This window comes from Anser anser (assembly GCF_964211835.1).
Source record: "Anser anser genome assembly, chromosome: 6".
In the NCBI taxonomy this organism is placed as follows: Eukaryota; Metazoa; Chordata; class Aves; order Anseriformes; family Anatidae; genus Anser; species Anser anser.
The window spans coordinates 8,142,741-8,167,182 of NC_139726.1; the positions used below are offsets into that span (position 1 = coordinate 8,142,741).

A 24,442-nucleotide genomic window follows, 5' to 3' on the forward strand; every position below is an offset into this window, starting at 1 on the left:
AAGATTTTTGATACCAAAGGTCCAAAGTGCTTCTAGGTCCTCCTGAATTCAGTGCATTGATCTCCTGTGCACCCCAACACACAACATGTGCCTGTCTAGGCTCCTGGGGCTTCTGCTGAATGAGGCTTTTTCCAAAATGTGGCTACTCCGTGTGGGAGCTGGGGTCCCCTTGAGCTCAGCCTGCTCAAAGATTACAACAAACAAACCAACAATCCAAAAAGAGCCCCACAAAAATCAAACAAAACTACCAGAAATTCCAGATACAAGAAGGGGAAGACATTGTGTCAGGCCGTGTTATTTTGGGCTGCTTTTCTTGCAAAATGCAACATGGTGCCAACCGAGGGGCTCTGGGCTGCTACCTCCTAAGTGTGAGGAAGCTGCCCAGCATGAGGAACATGCCTTGAGACAGGATGAATCTTTTGGTGAGAATGGTTAGACCATTTCAGCATTCCCTGCTGTCAAAAAGGCCCACTTTTGGTGCCACAGGAACCCCAGAAAAGCAGAAACAGGGCACTGCTTCCTTAGGCTGAGCTGAAAATCTCTGCATGACGGCCCTTGTGTGCCCAGCAGTGCAAAGTTTCACTGAACAAAGCAGTAAAGTCAGACCGATCAAAACTGCTCAGGAACAACAGTGCTGAGCTTCTAAACTTGTTTGTGAAAAGCAGCTGACACCTGATGTGGGAACTGAAACACCAGAGCAGGGTCAGTGCTTCCTGACCACTCTGCATCCCCACAACAGGAATTTTAGAGCTCAAATACCAAAGCGTGTATACATTTAACGGAGAGTTTACCAATTACTACCAATTACAGCATAAATTCTTCCTTTAATACAGGAGGGAAACCCAGGGCATCCTGGCTTTTCTTGAGGTGTTCAATGCAGCTGACCTTCTACTGCTGTCTTTTACATGGCAGGCTGGCAGGCAGGAGAGGCAGAAAGCACACCATAAATTCACTAATAACACAGGAAAGAAAACCCTCCCCAGTGACTACTTTGTGTTCTAAGACAAGAAGTAGAAAATTAAGCCTCCCAAATTACCAAGAAAGAATATATTTTTCCTCATCTCCCCCTCCCCCTGTTTTTTTTTAAGCAGCTCCCTGTAAGAGTGTAGCAGAGCATCCCGATTTCAGTAAAAGCACTGGGAAATGTTTCAGAGAAGCAGAGCAGCCAAAGTGTCAGGTTATCAGTTTCAACTAATATAAGACAATTGAAGTGAAAAGTGATGTATCTGAAAGATAGAAAACAAAATGCAGAACTCCATTACCAAGAAGGTGAACAAGAAAACAGCATACAAATGTATTTGGGCAACTCGGTAGTAAAGAGAAGGGAAATTCACCTCGGTGCTGCTACGAATAGGAGTCCCAGCCATAGGCTCCGACTACACAGCGTGCAGGACCATTCCTCAAGACTACCTGGAGCAACATCAGATACCTAAAGTGAAATTGCTTTAATTCTCCACCGATGTCTATTAAATTGCATTAATGCAGTGGAGCTCTCCCATGCCCCTGTAGGTCCCCCACAGACAGCAAGGCACAGGTGCCAGCTCCAAGAAAGGAGCATTTCTGCCCGATTTCCATTTCCTACCAGAAAACATCATGCTTTGAGGAAGGCTTGCAAGAGCCTGTTGTGATTCCTTGGCACCATCCACGTGGCACGGAGAAGCTGCCTTCCTCCTAACATCTTAACTGATTTGGGAGCAATTCCTCACCTTGATCGTTAAAGGCTAAAACCAAAATAAACGTGATCAATTACAGCATTCGAAGCCCAGGAGGAAATTTAAAAATCAGCTTACATGGCCAGGCTTTCAGTGAAAATAGGCCCTTGCCGAGAATAGGCAGAGCATCTCTGAGCTTAGCGGAGCTGACAGCTACATTTGCAGGACAACTGCACCGTGTATATTTGCAGGACAACTGCACCGTGCACATTTGCAGGGTGTTGGAGCAGCAAACAGGAACTCAACTGGCTGATTCTCGGCACACAGAAGGGTTAACCTTACCTTTCACGACAGAAGTTAACCCAAATAAGGTCTGTGCCATTCAGTCTGAAGGGAAAAGAAATCAATTCTGGTTCCCGTGGGTAGGATTTCACCACTTGATTAGAGAAAGAAATGAATCTTTAAAGTATACTTACAGGAAAGGTATTTGCCATATGCATGAGAGATGGGAATGGCTGCATCCCAAGTTAATGAAATCAAGTCTTCTGTGCCTATTTGAGGATTTCATCTATTTGAATTATGCAAATATCAAATATAACTTCGTTGTATAAAACTTCAAAATGAGAATGCTATCCGTATATCCAGGGAGGCCGAAATAATATCCCCACTCCCCAAATTTAACACTGATTGAAGGCCAACAAGAGGTTATGATTCGGTCCTGCCGCACTGCGTTCGTGCTGTGACAGTCAATTTAGAGGACATTCCTGCCTGTCAGTAAATAAACGTGAAGTCATTTTAAATTTCACTTCCATTTGATAAGGTTAAAGCAATTCTCTCTCGGAGAAAGGCACTCGGAGGCAGGTTTTCGAATGCCAGTCATCAGGCACACAGGGACTAATGGGCACGCTGGTGGTGGAGGAGGGCATTGAGGCAGGCTGGTACAGAGGGCCTGCGGGCAGCCAGGGGAGGAAAGCAAAGGTGATGTCCTGATACTCAGAAACCCCAACACACAATGGATCCTTCATTTACAACAGGAACCCATGTGTGCACCGGGCTGTGTGGTCCCAGGCCAGATTTCTGAAAGTCTGCTTTTGCCAGCAGGTATTTGCCAAGAAAATGTTTACCTTATGAACATTTGCTTGCTGCACCTTTCCAAGTCCAGCACCTTCCTAAAGCAGGATGCTGAGTCACGCAGTGCCACACCAAGGAGTGACAAACATAACCTCCTCCTTCCAACCCACCGGAGGCCTGGGCTTCACGACCAGACATCCCTTAACTCCTGGCATGGGCATCCAAACCACAGACTTGCAGAAATCAGCATGTTCTCTGCCCCAGAAACTGAACTAGTTTGGTCCAGCTCTCCAGTTGGAAGGTTGTCCCTGAACATGTCCTTCTCATGATTAGAAATTTTCTCATTTCTGTCTGTACTCATTCATGGCCCCTGTAGACCCATTAGTTCTTGTGCCAACGCCATCATTTAGATCAATGCAGAGAACATGGTAATATTTTGTAATATCAGAGCATTTGTACTGCAGGACAATGTTTCCTAAATTGTCAATATGCTCTTTATAATAGAAAGGAATGCATTTAAATGTTGGCTTGGACCAGAAGACAAAAAGAAAAGGGACATTTGAATTTCAAGTTGCTATCAAAAAGCTTCTTAGAATTCAGCAGACGTGCATATAAGTGGGAACAGGAAAAGTGAAGGGAATCACGACAGTGGAAAGTTCCTGTCTCCAGACATTCACTTTTAACAGTGAACTCCCACGGCTGCCTCCAAGTACACCAGGTGGGGAAAGTCCTTTAAGAAAGGGCACAAGAGAAGCATTGAAAGAGAGACGAGGTACACAGTCCCAAACCTCCACAGGGACAGAGAGGTGAGATCTGCTCTGGCTATGCTCAGAGGCAGCTCCGATGGTCCCTCGTACTCACCAGACGAGCAGACTGCAGTTTCAGAACTCTCTCTTCCAGCCGTTCTATTGCAGGTTATTCTCCTTATAGACCAAATTAGCAAATCCATACTCAGCATGGATTTAAAGCTCTATAAATTCAAAGTTAATCAAGGGTACTATGACTTTGAGACAGTCTCTAAGCTGGAGGGGAAGACTCGTGCATGCTGGAGGGAAGGTCCCTGGCTCCACAGCTGAGACAAGGGTGACTGCAAACTCCTTGACATAAGGTCTAACCTTAACAGGCCGGGCAGCCCTGAGCTGTTTCTGAAGGTGCACAGCAAGACTGCTACGCTTAACTGGTTGCACCAAGAGATCAGACTGATTGTCCTGGAGTAACTCCACTGATGGCTGTTCTGAGTCAGTTTTGCAAGATTTTCAGATCAGGGTACAAACCAGATTTTCCTCTTTCCTCAGTACTCACTGCCCCAATGTTCTTACAGACAACTCAAAGCCAGACATATTCTTAGTTTTGCTACATTAAACAAGATAACCTAATTTTAGCTTCCATTAAGGTTCATCTCCACATTCCCCAGTCACCTTAGTAGCCCTATCCTCCAGCCTCGATGCGGGTAGTTAGACATCACGTTTTGTCAAAAGTTCAAGTTTAAACAAGAACATATTTTAACCCATTACACCTCAGTAGCAAAGTTCCTGCCCTAGAATCAATGTCCGAGTTTTCAAAGGTATGTGTAGGCCTGCAAATACCAACAGAAGCCTTTACAAATCTAGGCAGGAGTTGGTATCATTGTTATTACCACTAGAATTTAAGTATTCAGGCTTTCATGACAAAAAGATTACTCAGATACCATCTTTTGAGCACCTCTGACACAACCCAATCCAGCCATTTCAGACCTGAGTTTCTGACCTGTTGAATGAGCTCGTGACAGAGAGTCAGAAGGCTGTCACTATCGACAGGGCAAGGGCAAACAATTCCACTTGACCAGCAGACTCTCTTTTGACTTTGTCCTTCACCATACGACGTTAGTTCTTATCTAATGGTCAGAAATGTGCCATGTTGAAGTTGCACCCACAACAAAGACTGTTTGAATCTCTCTGTACGTTATTGCTGAGGTACTGCAATCTTTCGGTACCTTAAAGGCTTAATTCTGATCGTTGGCCCAGTTATAGCAGCTTCAAGAGCTTTTCTTCTACAGCTATCTTAAGCATTCCCTTGAGATTCGGTTCTTGAACACCTTCATTCTTAATGCCTTTAAGGGACAAATTTAAGTTCATTTTCCTTTTCGAAATCAGGAGAGCCCAAAAGTTTTCTTTACTGCAGAGACATAATGTGAGGCACAGGAAGAAAAAATTCAGCAAATACTGGAGCTGATCAAAAGAGACACATTTTGACTCCTCTAGATTAAAAATAAATGCACCCCAGTAATGTATAAATTTTTTTCTTTACAGGTTTATGGCTTAGGAGTGTATAGGAAAAATGACCTTTCAATAACCAAAGTTTTAGAGAGAGCGTTTTAATTTTTTCTTGTTCAGCCAAACACCTTTTTCCACCACCTTAAAAAGCATATGTTCTTCTTCCTGTCTGAAGGCAGCCCCTGATTAATTGCCTATTTTGACATAATACAGAAAGTTCAGAGCAGTCATACTTGGACAGACCTAGCAGTCATCTGGCAACTCCTTTCTCTTTGTGATAATCCCACATTGGCACCTGTGGGAGAAGGAACAAGCAAGAGGGATTTTCCTGTAGTATTCACACCAAGTTTCTGGCACTCACCACCATGAGGACCTTCCAAAGTAGAGACTGTATCTTGTTCTTGACAGCACTATCCTTCAAGGTTATATTTAATCCATTTTGGAGCCCACTTTTACATTTGGTCTCCACAACAGTTAATTCCACAATTCAGATTTTACACTTCATGGAAGAAGTGCTGGAATAATTGTAGTTGCTGTACTTTAAAGGGTACACATATACTGGACTCCATGGATTTTTCTAGGAAGAAGCAATCAGGAGAGTCTCCTAACATTCCTTCAAATCAAAATCACCTTCAGCAGCACCCTGTTAGATATAGCACCAAAACAAGAGTGAACCGAAGGCAGCCCGTCCTTGAGCTACACGAGACAATCATTGCACTCAACAAAAAGCAACCTGGCAGTATTATATGGAAGAGTAAAAACAAAGCAGCCTTGCAGAAATATTATATGAATAGGGACAAAATATTTAGTCTCTCCTCTGAAAAGGGCTATATCTGAGAAGCTCTTTTGCGGGGTTCAACGAGAGATTGGAGCAGAAGGGCTGCCTGAATACCTGCGCAGATGCTACCTAATAAAACACGAGGAGAGAAAGCCATTTACGCTGGGTGAGGACTGGTATGGATAGCTAAGCAATTTTGTCTTCTCTAATACACCTCTGTGTCTGGGGTTCTTTACACACATGAGTATAATTGAGTTTCCTGGTAATTATTATGTATGTGCACCTGTTTGCAGGTGGATGTCAAGTGTTTTTTGAGTGCTCATACAACTCTCTCTCCCTCTGTACGTCTCCCTAACAAGCAGACAGCTGGTTTCAGAGAGACCCTCAACTCTAACCCCATAAACTGTACTTCCAACCTGAATACCTTCTTTAAAAATTCATAGAAACAAATATGCTAAGTGCTTTTAAGAGACAATTAAACGTAACAACCACGGGCATGGAAACAGCTTAAGGAGAAGCAAGGGAAAGTTAGCTCATAACAATACTGGACCTCTTTCTCAGTTTCACCATTCCTTACAAGTTAGTATTTATACAATTAAGAGGCTTTTGGCAAACTCATTTAATCCATAATGGTTTGACCTTGATATTACTCATACATCTGCAACGGAGTTCAGAAGATAACTGCTTTCTCACTTACATCTGACATCTAGCAGTACAAACTTGCTTACAATGCCCTCAAAAAAGGTAAAGAAAGTGCTACAACATGTGCCAACCATAAGTCTTAACTGTTTATCTTCCGTGGAAATTCCATCTTGTTCGTTTTTCAACTGTTCTACCTATCCAGTGAAATTATAGGCTTAGGAACTCACTTGTAACAATGAAAGAGACAAAAATAATCTTTAACCTGTTGGTTGGCAGTTCATTGGTTCTGTTTCTAATACAAGTTTTGCCCTTAGGAAATCAAGAAGTTATGTAGTATTGAAAGCTTCACATTACTAATAAATGCTCAGATATTAAAGTTGTCTTCTATTAAAATTCACGGGCTAGCAATCATTGTTTAAAGATAATGGTCTTAACATCAGCTAGGAAAACAAAAGATTTAATTTTGCAAAATGTGGTATAATTGGAATATGAAACAATAGAGGAATAGATAATGCATTTAATTTTCACAGGTGAAGACTTCAATAAATCATGTGTGAACTTGCCACAAATGAGTCTCATTTACTGAAACTGGAAAGTTTGAAGAGCAATCTGTGTTTGAGATGGTGTCTGGCTCAGAAGAGATAGCAAGAAAACAGAAAGTGGAAAATTAATGCTTAAGAAAATAGTCTCTTGACCAAAGAATGAGGGCAGTCAACCAGAATCAATAGGACAGGGTTTCCCAAAGTAGGGGTGCTGATTTTTAGCTGAGAACAATCTCCCTCAATTCATTTCATACCTGGAACAACATCTATATTTCTCCACTTTGATGGAAATAAAGTAAAGTATAAAGAGGCGGAAAGATGCTCGTGCTGTGTGCGCCACGGGATGAGCTAGGCTGAAGCAACATGCCAACACCTATAGCTCACCATCAGACCAGGTGAAATACCCGTTTCCTTGCAAGGATCAGCTGGGAGTCAGAAGCATGGCTGCAATTTTCACTAAGCACCAGTGAAGCTTTCATCGTCCTCACCACTACTTGTGTACAGAAGCAATGACAGTAGCTGTGTGTGCACAGAGACCGCATCTGCGAGGACAGCACACATGAAGAATGACGTGGATTACACCGGTAGTGAATTTGGCTCTCCAAGTATAGTATTTTCAGGGTTAGGTTGTTTTTAAAGCTGCAGACTTCACTTTCAAGCAATTTTTGAGTACTCTAATGCAAAGTGTAATCACACATTGATTTTTCCATTAAAACTACAAAAGTCTTAAATACCCTGGGGGTACTGGCGTCAATTAGTCCCTATTCTTACATTCTTTTTCTCTCTGCACCATTTTGCCATTCCTCTGAGTAGGAGGAAATGAAGACCGTCTATTTAAGCCAAAAGCACAATCTCCTAGTACATGAGTCCAGTTAAAAGCAGCAGTAGATAAATTGCTTTCTCTACAATAGGGAGGAAAATTATGCTGTTTTTGCTTATGTTCATTTTTAAATTGCATTGTGGAAAAACGGAAAATATCTAGATAGCTGGACTTTGGAAGTTTGCCTTGAGTGTATTTTACTGTGGCTATGTTTTGTTGTTGTTGTTTTGTGTTGTTTTGTTAAAAACAACAACAACAACAAAAGTCCCATAGCTCATCAGAGGAGGCTGGCTGTACACAATTGCCCCGAGAAGCTGAGATCCCTGAGTGCGGTCTTTCCATTGTCATCTGCTGAATTGCTGAGCTTCGGTTTTGTGCTACCAGTGTTCACTAGCATTGATTAGTTTTGCCGTTGACACCAGGTTAATACTTTTGCAGAAAAGAGGAAAGCAAAATTTCCTGAACACCACCAAGTAAATCCCTTGCTTTGATCTCTTTTCCAGAAAGCAACACCTAAAGGAAAAATCTTACTGGTGGCAGGGGTGGGTGTCTCATTCGGCTGAATAGTCAGCCCCTGGTCTCTGGGTCCAGGTGTTTGATGCCCCCTGCTCAGCCCCTGCTACTCATTTCAGAGCATGCAGTCTCCTGCTTGTCTTGAGTACTTCGAAGCCCTGCTCAGGGAAATATATAGATGAAGACACCATATAAAACACATAGATGAAAATCATATCCAGCCTACAATATATTTATCTTCAGGCACCTCTCCAACAAAGTCTCTGAAGAAAGGCAGCTGAGTGGAATGATTAAAGAAATGAACCGAGAGGAGTCAATGAAGCTGAGTTTAAAGAACACAGGCTGGAGCTGAGTTCTTCTGGAATCTAATCAATTAGGTTATTCTTTCAATTTTTGTTCTACCAAGTTTTACCTTTTTCAGTAAGGAAAAAAACCAAGCCAATTTCCAGCCTACGAAGAAGCATCTAATTTTCCTGTAACAGAAGTCCTACCACTGTCAAGCTATGCAGTGCCTGAGTCATCTCTAGGTGACAACCATGTATTTTTTGCAGAGTACTTGAAGTAATTTGTCCTCCTGAAAATCCAATTGCCAAGTGCCTTGCGAAATACATTTCCTTAGTGATCTTTGGAAAGGCTATTTCTACACACAATACCTTTATTCTGAGCAAAATATTAATCTGCCAGCAGTAGTATATCGGGGGAGAAAACAGTGCTCCAGCTCAAGTTCTGAGAGATCTTTTTAATTTCTGACTCAATGTTTTATCTGTCTTTAGCTTATGGCCAGGTTCAGTTGTGTCCATAGTGTTTATAGTGGCATTTGGGGTTGTTACAGAATAGCCTACCATCATTTTAACAGCCACCACCTCTGCTTTTCCAGCCCTTCCCTTTTGCTCATTTTATTTGGATTTAGAGGGAGGGACTGCCTTTCCTTCAACGGCACTCACCAGAGTCTCAGCAAAGCCTCTAATTTCTCTTACTCCATAAAACAGACCAGAAGCTACCTGTACCATACCACAACACATGAAACCAACACTGCTACCATCTTCAAGCTGACACTCTGCGTACCTGAGAAACATACTAAAGCATTAGATAAAAGGAAAATTTAAATAAAGCCACCACACTGCCTTTCTCAAATGGAGGCACTGCCACAGGTTATGATCTGTGCAACAGTTTCATAGCAGCTGGATTGCTCTGATACTTCCCTCTTCTGGAAGAGAGAGGTGGGATGGCTGCACATCTCGTGGTGGTCAGGAGACAGAAGAGCGTGCCTGGATGCCGGCAGGAAAGCGACAAAGCACCTGCAGCGCCTTGCAGCCCCACGCTGCCAGACCCATCTGCTGCTCCGAAAGGGCAGGCTGTAAGCACATAACAAAGAAAAGCAGTGCATATAGCAACACGAAAGGACTTTTCAAGCTCAATGTATTTACCGTGGTAGTCCTGAGGCTGCTTTATACAAAATAATTAAAGCCTTCAGCAGAAGCACAAAACTGAAGCTGGCAAGGGAAATACCACAGAAGCTTCAGAAGTGATAAATTTTCCATCTGGGACAGTCAAAACTTGCTTCATCTTTGAGTACAAGTTCAGGCCAGTCAGATCTAGCCTGATGACAAACCATGCAGGTGCTTTTGCATAAAAGCAGTCTTAGATTAGTGACCAGATTAGGAGGGAAGTAGCCGAGGCCCACATGGCTGGCCCGGGCCTGCTGCCGCTGAGGTGAGCCCTGCTGGCGGCTTGCACAGGGCCTTGTCCCGCACCGCTCCCCTTAATGACTGCTGGAGATTAACGACGAAGTTAATGATTCCTGAAGATTTTTAACTGACATAGTTTCAGCACTAGTGTACTACTGCACTAGCTGGGTCTCCCTTTTGCAGGACCCTTCTGTTATATTCCCTCCCTTTCTTTGCCATGACCCAGCCAAAGTCCCCAAACCCACCCTTTGTCACGAGCTCCCTGATGGGGTGGCAGGTGCCTCAGCTCGGGTGCCAGAGCAGCCAGAGGGCCCCAGCAGCACCCCGTGACCATTTGGGTATCTCTCTCCTCACCGTCCGGCCCTTCACAGTCCCAGCAGAAAAACAAGAGCATCACAGTGGGCTGAGAATTAGGAGGCTTTAAATACTATTAAAAGCTTGCATTTCATCAAAGTGCCATCCACCCAGTGTTTTCATAAGCACAATAACTATTCAGTTTCTGCTGCTGGGGGTGGAGAAACTTCTATAATCAAGTGCTGCCGTGAGCCACTCAAAAATTAAGTTCAGCTATATTTTCCTTGCTGTTGAGGAGAGCCCACACTCGACCAGACCCATGTTGCCCTTCACTAGAAGAAAGATCTGCTGTCTCAACATGAGCAAAACTGCTTTAACAGCTATGGAAAACCCACACAGTGTCACCCAGTCTCATCTGCCCTGCTCGTGTGGATGGGCCGACCCACTGGAGTTTTACCACCTCACTCAGAAGATGATCAAACAAATCACATGCACAGAGATTGCAGGAAGCATGCCCCAGGCTACCCGAAGCCCCAGATGCCCAATTTCAGGAGCAGGAGCATTAAGCAAAGCCTTACATGTACTACCATATCATCCTTGAAGCCAACAGTAATAATGGGAAAGAAGCAGGAAAGCGCAGCACTGCGCAGCCTAGTTTATAAAAACAGAACTAATTTTTTCCAGAACACTGGGACAAATGTGTATTCCCCCACTGGGGCAAACCCACCAAAATTTGAGCCGAACAGCCCCTGGAAGTGCTCCCTCTCCATCACCAGGTTCAGAATTACAATGACTGCTGCACCAGCCCCTCCTCTCCACCATGGGCATGGTGAGGGCAGCAGCGACAGGAGCAGACATCCCTACACCACGGACCTCAAAGCCCCAGCCAGCCTCTCTAGGCTTTAAACCAAAGGACTGGACCCTTGCAGCCACCCCCTTGGAAGAAAGCCCTTCCCCTCGTGAGCTCAGCCTGCCCAGCACCATGGTGCTCCCCTCTTTTAGCCCCTCTTCCCCCTCCTCCTCCACCCCAGCTGTGGTGTCAGCCTGGCCAGGGCTCACCCTGCAAGCACCAGTGCCTCCCACAGCACACAGTTTTTCACTTTCAGCATTTACAATTTGTTTTCATGAATTTTCTCGAGTGCCTCACAATAACGTGACACTAAAAAAGCACCAGTTCCTTCTTGTGTCTCTTTCCACTTAGCTTTTCCTCATCGTCGAGAGATTTATGAATTTAATCTCCGTTTTGGAGAACTTATCACTTTTAACAACTAGAAGAAGAAGAAAATGCTAAATTGTTTTTATTGCTGTTAGATGTTTGAAGACATCTTGCTATATGCTGTCATTTACATTTCACATTAAAAGTGAAATATGTTGTAAATGAGCAAATATTTGTTTTAATTTGACCCATCTGTTAAACGAAAAACAAAGAGGACTTCTAAATCACTATATTTAAATTCAGCAATTTGTAAACAATTTATATGTTCATTTCTTCTGGGTTAAAACTGCCCTAAAGCATCACTCTTATGAAATCTCCAAATTAAATTGCTTTGCATTGTTCTTAGGGATGCAAGCCACCGTTTCTTCCTCTTCAGTTTATTAATTTATTTCCCAACCCAAGTTAATTAGCAAGACTCATATTAAGAGCCATTTAAAATATGCCACGGAAATCATTTCAGGGGATTCACAGAAGTGTCTACCGGCTCCAGAAAGCTGAGAGCAGAGAAAGCGTCAGATACCGGCGGCAAATTCCCGTAAGATAAAGCAACCCGCTTGTCCTTTCATTTATTTTGTTTTTTAACACTTCTGCAAGCAGCAACAGGTCTGCACTATTCCACACTAGACTATCAGCAAGCAAGAAAAATAATCAAGGAGGGGAAGAAAAGCCGCAGTAATTTACCTTCACCTCTCAACCTGACTAGAACTTGCTACAGGATTTGGATCTTAAACTGGACTTTAATGTAGCTGTGGGTGATAATTTACAAGGAGAGCGAGATCCACAGACATTTAAGGATCCCACAGCAGCACTTAACTTAAAGAGCAAAGCCTTATCCCTTTTTCAGCTCTGTGCAACATGCTGCATTTAGCTTCAGCTGTTAAGCTTCCAGCCCAGAAGTCAGTACTTTTGGTGGACTCAGGTATCAAGAGCCCTTTTAATCATCCTGATACGGGGGCTCTCGTCCCTGACTAATAGATGCCTTGTGCGAGGAGATGATTTCTTCTTCAGATGTGCACCCTGGGCATGCGGAAGAGCCGTGCGCAGCCTGCAGCGTCACGTCTCCCATCTGGAGGGTGACGGCGGGCACAGCTCACGGCTCCAGCCTGTCCCCACGCCTGAGTCACAGGCCTCGTCTGACAGGTTGCCACCACGCCTGCAGCAGAAAAGGTGCCGGTTGCACCCTGGTCTCCTTGCCCTGCACCCTTCCCAGCCCCAGACCAGGTAAGATGCAGGACTAGCTGAGGAAGCAAGGGATTCTCAGGTCATCACCATCTACATAAAGCTCTAGAAGTGGGCAAATCCACGAGTTTCAGCTCCCCCTCTGCAATATCAAGCAGAGCATCAAAAATCAACACTGGAATCCTAGGTCTGCTGTTCATTCCTACACAAGATGGTTCATTTATTATACCCAGTATCGTATTAAGCAACCCAACAAAACAAGAACTAGCTGTAATTCAGCCAGGACATGATTAAGGGTACCTCTAAGAGCATCAACAAATGTGGAGACTGCATGGATCACTGCCTGGAAAGAGTCCAAGTTGGTAAAATGACAGCTTGATTAGTTTTTGTCTGACAAATGTGGCGAGAGAGATCAGAATCAAACATAATTCCAAGGTTATAGGCCTTCAAATAAAACCAGGAAAAAAATCAAAAAGGGCAACAGCAATTTGCAAGACCAGATCAGCTGCCCAGCCCAGCTTCCTTAATGCTCGGATGCAACACAGCCACGGCAAAGCTAAATCAGTGCACTTCAGGGAGCATCCCGAGTTAACAGGGACATGCCTTCAGAGCGGGACAAGCTTTAGATCTTGCAAGACAGTCTGCCCTCTTATTAAGTGCCTTACTAAATATGCACGTATTTAATGGGAAGACATGCAAGTAGAGCTACTTTATATCCAGGCAGCTGTGGCTATTGCTACCACAAAGGTCAAGCAGTAACATCCTGTTACCACTATTGCTGCATGTAGACATGCAGTATAATCAGGCAACATAAATATTAGACAGTAAATGGATTTTTTCTTCTCTCTTCCCTCCCACCTGTTCTAACAACAAAAATAGTCAGAAACATGCAGAGAAATCAGGTTTCTTAAATATGTCATTGCAACCAGAAGTATGCCTCTCCATCTCGGACCAGTTTCAAACCACACATCCCCCATTCGGGGGAACTTGGTGATGCAAGACGCAGGCCTCTGGTTTTCCTACCTTTGTGGGAAGGGGGCAGGGGAGGAGAGGCAGAGTAGAACAGGGCTCTTACCCAGGAATAGAGTGATCTGTCTCCTGGAGCTCTTGCCCTCTGAGCTCTCACTTTTCCTTAGGTACTGCTCCTGGTGTCCTAGTTCACCCTTCACCGCCACAGTTCCTTTCTTGTGGATCTTCAGGGTCTTCATCATGCTGCGGCACATGAAGGTGACAGACCCCAGCACTATGATGTACACAGCAAAGGCAGTGAAGATGCTGGCCTGAAAAACAGGCCACTTGGAGGAGAGGCTGGTACAGATGGTCATGTTGTCCTTCACATGGGGTAATAGGTGCCTGGGAGTCGGCTTCACGCAGCCCATCCTACTTTGGTAGCCCTCGATGATTTCCAGGGGATATTCTGTGCCCATGGCAAAGAGCAGGGGCAGAGCCACGATGACAGATGTCACCCAGACAAAGGCGATGAGCAGCTTCACTGTGCGGGGTCCGGAGAGTGCCTTGAACTTGAAGGGGTGGCAGATAGCCACGTACCTCTCAAAACTAAGGGTGGCCACATGCAGCACGGTGGCATAACTGCAGGCTTCAAAAAGAAAACAGTAGAGCTTGCAAGCCACATTGCCGTTTGGGGTGGCAAAAGGGCTCCAGATGGCGCTGAAGAACTCCATGGGCATGCCAAGCAGGATGACCAGCAGGTCTGAGCAGGCCAAGCTCACCATGTGGTTCGTGACCTCCTTCTGCAGGTAGCCTTTCTTCTGCAGGATCTTGGTGGCCTTGATGGTGATGCTGTTGCCCAAGATGCCTGCTACAAAGATGCAGATGTCGAGAGAGGCCAAAGTGATCTTGATCCAATGAGACACCTCAAACTCTGGGATATGAGTGTGGTTAATGAGATGAAAACAGTCTGAAGAGGATGTCTGTCCTTCCATGAGCAGCCCCTGGGAGGAGGAAGAGGGAAGAAGAGCCTCCCTGATGTCCAAAATCACAGAAAATAGATCCTGTCTCGCTTTGCCCCCTTCACCAAGACGCAGAGGTCAGAGCAGTCAGGTACAATGAAAGTAGCTGAACTAGACACACCTGTGGGTTTTGTAAGCAGCAGCAGCTGAGTCAGTAATCTGAGTGGGAGAGAAAGTTTTAGCTCTTACCAATCTGTAGCAAAGCTGCCGTACTCCAGCCCTTTGTGCTGTGAACTGCACTCCTTTCAGCTCTTGCCTCTTCTGTGAGTGAAGGCAGTTTTCTGTCCTGACCACAGCAGGAGGAAGTCAGAGTTTCTATGTGGTTATCACTGGTCTGTTAACCATTAACCTAAATCTTGGTTATCCCTATGTACTGATAGCAAAGCACGTTTAGAGAGAAAAGAAAAAAGAAACTCCCAAGTCTGAAACACTTCCTGTAATAAGAGCTCCTTCTCAGGGACAAAAAGAGGTGTTTCCCCGAGACCTGTTAGGTTGGTGGGGTGAGGCTGAGTGTGTGCACAGGCGCTGAAGAGAAAGTATCTGTTCATGAGTTTAACATTAACCAGGGTTCATACTTTACTTCTCTATGTGGTGACACCAACATGCTTCACCACTTTACATTTCCTTTAGTGAAGATCTCAGCGTCTGGTGCAACGGTGTTTGTTGTGCAGCTTCCGTGGCCATGGACCCATTTACGTCAACAGGAGGTTCTGGTTTTTCATGAATCTCTTCAGAAGTGATAAGCTGAACAAGATATAAACATATTGATTGTCTCCCTTTAGATTTCCATCTTCTCATGTTAGATAACAAAAATAGTGAAGTTAGCAGTCCCAATCATGCTCGTGCTTTCTAATAATCAGGAGTAGCAGGGGATGAAAATGTACTTCCCTCTCCTGTGTCTCACCCCAGGGAGAATGAATTTAATGCACTCTTTAGTTTTAGTTTCAAACCATAGCACTGAAGGCTCCCAAGGTAACCCCTGGAAACATTTAATTAGAGGGTGTGTATATGGATTAGGAAACCTTTAAATTACAATGCAAAACGGCAGAACAGCTTTTGCAGCTATAATCAAGAGAGAGACCCAATACAGTGATCTGTTCTAATACCAAATCTAAGAACAGTGGGTTCACAAAGTGATTTTTATTAACTAGACAAGCTCATGTGACACTTTCAGCTTGTGATAAAAGAGAAACATTAGAAGGCTGTTATTAAGCAGTCTGCTCACATTCACTGGTTATCACTGTACCTCAGCAGCCCAAGTACATAATGAACAAAAGATGCCCAAAACAGGATAATCAGCACCTGTTCCTATGCATTATTTATGCAGTCCTATTTCAGCAAAACCACCTCAAACCTTGCACAACTTCAAGCCTTGTAGTCCCAGTCATTTTTCCTTATGTTTGATAATTCACATTTGTTCTGCTCAGACAAGCTTTCTATTATTACCCAATTTCTTTCACTTAATTTTACTTTATAAAAGTGTGAACAAAGATTACATATGCATGACTGAATTGTGGAAATGAAGCTAATTAAAATTTGCTGCTTACCATCAAAGGGGAAAAAGGGAGAGAGAGAGCAAAAGAGAGCAAAGAAGACCCAATTGGATTAGATCTCCCCCTTTTTTCCACACCAATTATAAAATGCAGAACACAGTTTTGCAGTTTTCAATATTATCTTTAGAACATACACAAAGTTTATTAACTTTCTAATAAAAAGCTTGTGCCACAAAGGGGATAGGAAGGAAAGAGATGATTGTGGTTATTCATAAAGGGAGGCCATTACAAAAAAAAAAAATCTTACTTAAGTTAGTGGAGTAGATAAACTAGTGGTGAGTATTCTAGAGATGGGTATAAAATCCCTATCATGGGTTATTATAAAATATATATCTTCCTTGAGGGAGACATTTCTACCCAACTAAATGTGCCTAATGTCTCTTTGTGGCACAGAGGTTGAGAGCTCATAGTCTTTATCCTGGTAGATATGATGCCAGGTTATAATCTTATGATTTGTGCAATGGCCTAATTTTAGGGATTTTTTTTAAGTTTTCCTTGATATCTCGTAGTCCTGAGTACCCACAAGCTCATTTTTTGTGGTGTTGTCTTTCCCTTAGCAGCTCTGAAAGTGCCCGTGGCCTGTGGAGCTGTATCTGAGCGAAGGCCCCGCGGTGCCCCTCCTGACCTGATCCGCCATGACTGGACACCAGGGCCTCAGCCCCTGCACCTGAGAAGTCAGGAGTACTGCGGACAGACATCACCATCAGTCTTTCTAAAATCAGCACACATGGCTGCTGCACACTGCAGGGAGCGACTTGTCAGCCCCTGGATAAGCAAACGGTGTCCTAAAGATTTAGAGTATGTGGGCACGGGGCAGCAAGCGGCTCTGCCCTGTGCTCGCCCACATGCCTGCAGCAACATGGTTGCTGGTATGAGATGAAGAGCAGTGGGAGCCAGAGGAATGCAGAGAGGGAGCACAGATCGTTGTCACTATAGTATATAAGGTGATTTTTCACTTTCAGAGATAATAAAGCTGCTGTGATCAGCCACCCCGGTCTGTTTTCCAGCAGAGCCTATGAGGTTTCCTGAAGGCCTGTTTGCTTTCTTGCCTGCTTGTTGGATAACACCCCAATGATGGGGCAAAAACAAGCAGGGTTTTATGGCCCGCCCTTTAGGCCACTGTGCAAAGCTCACCTACACCTCGTACCCTGTGCCTGGCTGAGCTGAGGGATGGAGGACACTCAGGAGGACACTCAGGGCTCGGACACCTGCTACCTCATTAAAAGCCACGTCCCCCAGACTCCTGGTGAGGTTGGGCCCCCAAAAGTGGCAGCTAGCACAAGCTGTAGCTGGAAATAATCTTAGAAGAGCCAACTCATTTGACCGATGCCATTGCATTTTATGCAAATGGAGTGTAGATTAACCTTTTCCAGCGTGCAGGGGTATCTTACAGCGACTGCCTTGCAAATGCACTTTCTTCCCCAGCCGCGCAGTGCCAGCATGTGGATTGGCGCGGGGTGCCCAATCTGCAGGATCGCTCCATGGTTATTTCTCAATTACCATACAGCACGGGAGCCAGGGTGCTCTGATTGGCAGACAGGCGCTGCCACGCTTGCATTATCTCTGCAGAATTATTTCTCGATAGCCGTGTTGTGAATATGCAAATCCACCCTAATTGGCTACGCTAATCACAGTGCTCTGACTGGTTTCTGTTCTCAAACTGTTCGAGCTACTTGACAGCAACAAAGAAAATACCTCGGCTTCTTGCTTCCTTTGGATGAAAAACTCTAAAACTTAAATGAAAAAGGAGAGCTATCTCAAAAGCAAAGAAAATGAGGCTGCGCAAAGGATTAACTTTTTTTTTTCAGATAAAAACACATTGACTTTTTTCCTTGCCAGTCTTTACTGTTCTCCATCTCAACAAACCTCTTGTCCTTAGAATAGCTGCGATACCTTTGTCTTGCAAGTATTTGTTTAGAGGAGGTGAATCCTGGGCTTGTTCAATTCTCTTGGAAACACAAGGTAAACAAAATGAGATTGCTGTTCTGCAGAAGACAGCTACTCTGATCTGCACAGACAGAGGGGAAAGTGTTGCAGGAATAAAAGGAAGAAATAACACAGACAAAAATGAGGAGCCCAAATGATATTAAATGTTTTAAAAAATCAATTTGCCAGAGACAGGTCATGTTGGCTTTTTAAATTATATTTCATTAAAAATATAAATAATTAAAGACTGCATTCAACTAACTCAAGGTTTCTTGCTGTTTTCTCAATATCTAACAAACCTCTTCTTTACTGTTAAGATCCCTTTGTATGCTTCTGGTAAGTTATTCTTGAATGCTATTCTCCTTCTTTGGAAGTCTATGGTGTACTTACTAATATAAGTAAGTACAAGTCATTTGTGAAATGCATTACTTTTTAATTTCCTTAAGAGTTCATTCTTGGGCAACACGGTCTTAACAATTGCCATGCTGTTAACTGCTCGGCTCCTTTTCTTCTGACAACTTTAGAGACTGGGTTATGCAATCAGGGCAATGGATGCGCTGTGTAACCTGCATATCCATAATTAATTCTAGTCTAATTAGATTACCTCTAGAAAGGTGACATATGGAAAGCTGCCATCTTTTATTTAGCTATGTACAGAGTTATCTGCTGCAGTGCCATCCTCTTGGAAGATCATATTGTGAGTGTTTGCTCATCTGGAGGAGAGAATGGGTTTGCAAATATGCTTCCAGGATACACTGTAAAAGTGATCTCTGCTCCAAATCACTCTATATAAATAAATAGATCAAAGCACTTCACTTCTTATGGTGTATTTTACAAATTGGCAAGCAACAAGAAAAGAAAGTGGTGACAGTGAGACTGAATGGTTTATGCAAGACACAGAAAATCTGTGCAATGCCTGAGCCTCCTCACCGATACCTGGATTTCAGCTAAATTTCTCACCTGACTTGCAGCTAACAGTCTACAAAGCAATAAATGTATTTACACAGCTGTTAACTAGTTGCCCTAATGGTTTTAACTGATGTTAATTCAAAATAATTAAAATACATTTACAGCACCAAAACACGTAATTATTGTACTTAGTCATATCTGAAATTGTTGAACAATACACCACCTGCTTTCCGATCACCTTGGTAAATCAAAGACATTCAAGATGTTCAAAGCCTTCCCTCAAATATGTCACTGTCTGAAGTAAACCAAATGCACTAGGATGCCTGTGGATTGCTGTGATTAGGTGGAAGTGCATTTCTCTGGCAAGAAAGTGAAAGGGTTAATTTTTCACTTTTGGAGTAAGGTAAGAGGTGTGCTCCTCTCCCTCCCTTGACACTGCTGTAGCTGTTAGAAGGAAAAAAAAAAAAAAGGCCAGCAGCTGTGGCCCCATATGGAGAGAAGCTGATTAGAAGGGCTGGGAAAAGCAAGTCTCCTACTGCAGTTAGATGGTCCTTTTTGCATCCTTTGGGAATGAGGCACCGGAGGAACTGAGTTTATTTATATCCCAGCATTGACAAAAGAGCTGTAACTTAACAATAAACTACACGTATAGACTAAGCCCAGGTCTCAACAATCATGAATCGACCATATTGAACACATTTCCTGAAATAACCCATTCGGACTCCCCTTTGTCTGCAGCACAGTGGCACCACAACACAACATCTGGTTCAAGAAATTACCACTGTGAGCCTTGGGGCACAATCCCCAGCATGCTGAATGAAATCTCATTTTTCTCTGTGTAACTTCTGAAATGCCTTGTCCAAATAGGTCGCAATGACTTCCAAATACATGTCAAAGTTCCTTTTTAAGAGCGTACTTAGTTCCTCATGCCATATTTTTAAGCTGACAAATAAAAATTCTTATGCACAGTGCATTCTTCCAACCCATCTTTTAATAGAGGTTCATCCTTTTGGGTCTTGTTGTGCCATTGCACTAGAAAAAACTTCAGACCTCTCTCTGAATGTAGCTTGTTGCCTAAATGTACCAGATAGAAAGGACTTCTGCAGAAATGCACCTTCTGATAACCTGAATTCACCATAACTTTTGTTGTGAATCTGCAAGGTCAATAATCTATGGAGATGGCCATCACATGCAAATAAAAAACCTCTGCAACTCAGAGTACACTCTCTTCTTTGTTTGCTAACAAACCAACTAGGAATCTTCTAAAAAATGTTGATGGTTCACTCTTGGTCTCCTGAAAATTCTCTTTATAACCATATTAAGCTTTATTATTGCAAGGAGAAGCAAAAGAAATGGTTTCTTTCTCCCTTCTTGTGCTTGCCACCTTGTCATCATCAGCACTTGCACTCCTATGCCCAGCCGAGCTATTACAGAACCATTTTGCCTCTCTTCAAAACTCAGCTGATGGGGTTTAGCCTGAAGCAAGCTAATGACGGCTTTTTGACCTGCATCTAAAGAATCCTAGCAGCATGTCACCACGGCAAGAGTACTTCTGTCACCTTGTTCTTTCTCATTAACAACACATACGTGATGCCAAAGCTCAAAATAACCAACACCTTGCTTTAAGGAAATTGTGTTTTATCATTATATAGCTCCTTCTCTTGCAGGAATTTCAACCAAATCAATTTTAAATAGCTTGTAAGAAAAAGTGGACTGCTTCACCTATTGCTGAAATGATGCAGCTACCTTTGGGTAGAGCAGGCAATTAACATTACATAGCAGTTTATAGGTTTAGGGGATGCCACATCTGGGCTTCTAGGTAAAACACGCAGAATCCATCAGAGCTGCAATTTGGCCAGAACATGGGCTTCAGTTTTTGTTCTCAGAGAAAGCACTAAGCGAATTTCAGGAGTTTTAGCTCCCTGATATGCCATCACTGCAGAGTCTGTGAAGCACTGAGCCCCCATTTATCCAGCTGAAATGCCAGACTCCAGTTGCTTCTGCTCTCATCTGTGCCCTCCGCATGCTGCTGTGTATCACCGGGGCTTCCTGGGGCAGGAGATCTGTGCTGCTGCGTGCCGGGCTGCTCCTCCGCCGGGCTCACAGCAGCCAGGAAAATGTGAGAAAGCTTTGGAGGACAGCATGTGCTTGAATGTGGAGGCACTGGCCCAGGAGCAACAGGCAGTGAAGGCTCATCCTCATGGGCTGTGGGCACAGTGCCCTGCTCCCCGTTGGTCCCCAGCAGCTCAGCGCTGCTGCCACCCTCCACCAGCACTGAGCAGTGTCCCAAATTAGCTCCGTGGCAGCGACACACTTCCACACCCGCCCGGTATTGACTCATGGGAGGATTGCACTTTTTCTTCACTGTGCTTTAGCTGTCATTGAGATGCAGAAGCAAATATAAACAGTGTAACGGGACTGTTTGGCAATTTAGCACTATATTGGTAGCTCTAAGTCAAGCAAAGATCTAAAACAAACAAATGTGAAAGTGAGCTGTTCTAAATTTAGAGCACAGACTTTACATAGGAGTAGGCATTTGTGTTGCTTGCCATGCTTATTTACTGTATCCCTGCACGGTGGCTGTGAGGGGTGTTCCTCACTTGCTTTGGACATGTTGGCAGTGTTATTTCATCTGTGTAACCTCCTTGACTTCTGAAATTCTTCTACTAAAGACTGACACTGGAAGTGGCTGGTCACTGTCCTACAGACCTAAATCCTGAAACTGAGCGTGGAAATAAATAGGAAACGGGATCCCAAAGTGTTTTTTTTTAATGGTGTTTTCACCTGTGTTTATGTGGTACCATATTCTGTCCAAGTGATTGTCCAGGTACAACCAGAACTACCTCGCAGTACAAATATATGATCAATAAATTGTGGTGACTTCCCATACTGGGTAAGCAGAGCTCTTCTATTTTGGAAAAATACAGAAACTCCTTTGTCTGGAGCAAACCAAGTGCTATTATGCAGTTTTTGAAGCATGAATTATATAAAGTTAATGTGAAAATATTTTAGTTATCACTTTTTTCTCTTTGCTTTCTGGATCTGTAATTCTCTCCCCCTCATTTCCTCCCCTCTCGACAATATATTTTATTCTTGTTCTTTGGTGTACTATTCCTACTAGGGAAATACGTGCTTCCAACAGCTGTAAATGCCAACCTGCTGCCACAAGGCCCACTCTGACATCCAACACTGTCACCCCAGGATTGCCTCGTTTCAATGAAGATCTTCCTCAGAGGAACCACAACCTGATTAATGCCATCCTTAGGAAGATGTGCAAAATATTCCTGCAGCCCTACGAGTACCTATTTCCCTCTGTCAACAAAAGGGCTCCCTGTGAGTCCCTGCCCATGGCAGGGGGTTGGGACTACGTGACCTTTAAGGTCCCTTCCAACCAAAACCATTCTGTGATGCTACAACACAAATAACAGCTGCAATATCCAGAGCCCTCTGTAGAGAGAGCGTGTGAAGGGAAGTGAGACAAATACAATCTTTGTGTATACATCAGCTGATAAATTCCACATTTTGTGAACATTACTTCGATTGCCCAACTGTTGGGTGACATTTATTTGTAATTGTGGCATGCGGTCTCAACTTCAATTTGACCTAAGAGCTATCAGGAAGAATCATTGAATGCAGAAAAGAGCTAGCAATACAGACTGCTTAAGAGTCATTAGTTTTACAGGACATCCATTCAAACAGATAAAAGATTTGGCTCCAGACCAAAGGAAATAATTCTTCCAGGGTGGACTTTGCCTGGTTTGGTCCTAAATAAACATTTGATAAGGAGCAGAAATTATCAGAAGACACTAGCCTAGAAACAGTCTCTCCAGATGTTAGCTCCAGATAGTACCTAGATAGAAGGAACTGGAGTTTGTAAAAATACAAAGTCTTTACTCAGATTTCTGTGCCACCTAGAGGGAGAAAAGACAGTCTAGGAAGAAAGATTCCTGGGGCTGCAAAACATGAATCAAAACCCTAAAAGGGTGCTAAGTCAGGAAGGTCTCCTAGGAAGTGTTTTATATGTAGGTGGTTGCAAGTTTTAGTGTCTGTCTAGGGTTTTGTCTATGTGTAAGTTATATTTAAAAATGCATTTGCAAAATCTGCGTGAAACTTGTACAGAAGTCTCCAAATGAATGGTTGACTCGGGAATTTTGCAGCTGCAGTGCAGCTCTGGAGGCCATGCAGGATTTAAAACAAACTGCACTCCGATTTTCTCCAGGAGATATGCTTGGTAGAGGATCTGTACACAAGACTGCTTAGAGAGACAGAGCCAAAGACTGCTTTTTCACACAGAAAACCTGAAGGATCCCTGCCCATGGAGGCGGGTTGGAACTAGATGGTCTTTAAGGTCCCTTCCAACCCAAACCATTGTATGACTCCATGGTTCCGTCAGTGGGAAGGATGCTGCATTTCATGAACCTTCTCCTCTCCTGGGTGAGGTGTACATACTCACAATCTCAAAAAGAAATAAGCAAAACAAGAAAGAAACAGGGTTCTCTGGTGGGTGTCAGAGAATAATTGGTATCTTCCATTTTAGACCATGCTCAACAGACTTGCAGTAAGAGACTCCTAAACATGGCCCTTACCTCTCTGGCTGTAGGCCTGGCACCCTTGGCAGGCAATGCTGAGGTTTCTCTCCTGCTTTGGGCTGATGGCAGGGGTTGTGGAAGCCCCAGACTGAATGCTGCTGCTCTGCAAGTGCATTAAATGTAAGTATTTTGTCTTTAGCACCACTATGGGATGAACCCAGTGAGAAGGAGCTGAGGAAGTGCTAAATGTGGTCAAAACAACCATTTCCTTTTGTTAAGTGAAAATACAAGCTCTTTTATTTGTTCATTTTGCTGTTACTGACTGAGATAATTTGCCTCCCACACTGAAACATTTTGGAGTATAGTATCACGCCTGTACCCTTTTTCTGATTGTGCTGTGTAAAGCACCATTGTTTCATTTCCACTTTGACTGCAGCATCGCTCATGGAGACTGCTGTTTCCAAGGCATTACATCTCTTCCTTCTAAGCTGTGAGAGATGACAGATCCAGCTTCTCAAATGGAGGGGAGGCATGTCCTTCCCTGGGGACCTGGGATGCGTCCTTGAGAAATGCGCTCTCCACAATCCCTACCAGAAATGTAGAAAATGACTCATACGGGCAAGAGGGATTTCCCTCTCTCCCTGAGCCATAAAGCTCTTTGTCTTTCTCCTGGTACATGCTATGGGGTGGACAGCGGGGTTGGCTCAGTTTTTAAATGCTGAGAAGTGGGGAAGAAAGCCCTGCCTCTGCAGCATCAGCACCATACTGATGTGGCCCTGTACTTCTCCGCGGTGAGTCTGGCTCAGTCAGTACAAACTTGAGGGTTTTTGTTAAGAGCACTCCTGTCTGATACGGCCACGAGCTGACCAGGAGTGACAACCCCACTTGATCCCAGTTCGCACAGCTGA

The 24,442-nt window shown here is 43.8% G+C and overlaps 1 protein-coding gene across 3 annotated transcripts in view; it reads right to left on the reverse strand.

Annotated features, from left to right (window-relative positions):
- Window positions 1–24,442, reverse strand: part of GPR39 (G protein-coupled receptor 39) — an 87,773-nt gene that overhangs the window by 58,917 nt on the left and 4,414 nt on the right. Inside the window, exons 2-3 of one of the 3 annotated variants that reach the window (XM_083840605.1) lie at window positions 14,807–15,361; window positions 13,723–14,599 (exon numbers count right to left, since the gene is read on the reverse strand). In XM_083840605.1, coding sequence (XP_083696731.1) covers window positions 13,723–14,590 — 868 coding nt within the window. In that variant the 5' untranslated portion in view covers window positions 14,591–14,599; window positions 14,807–15,361. Of the gene's footprint in view, window positions 1–13,722; window positions 15,467–24,442 lie in introns of those variants that run through there. The other 2 variants (XM_083840603.1, XM_083840604.1) reach the window with 2 other exon arrangements.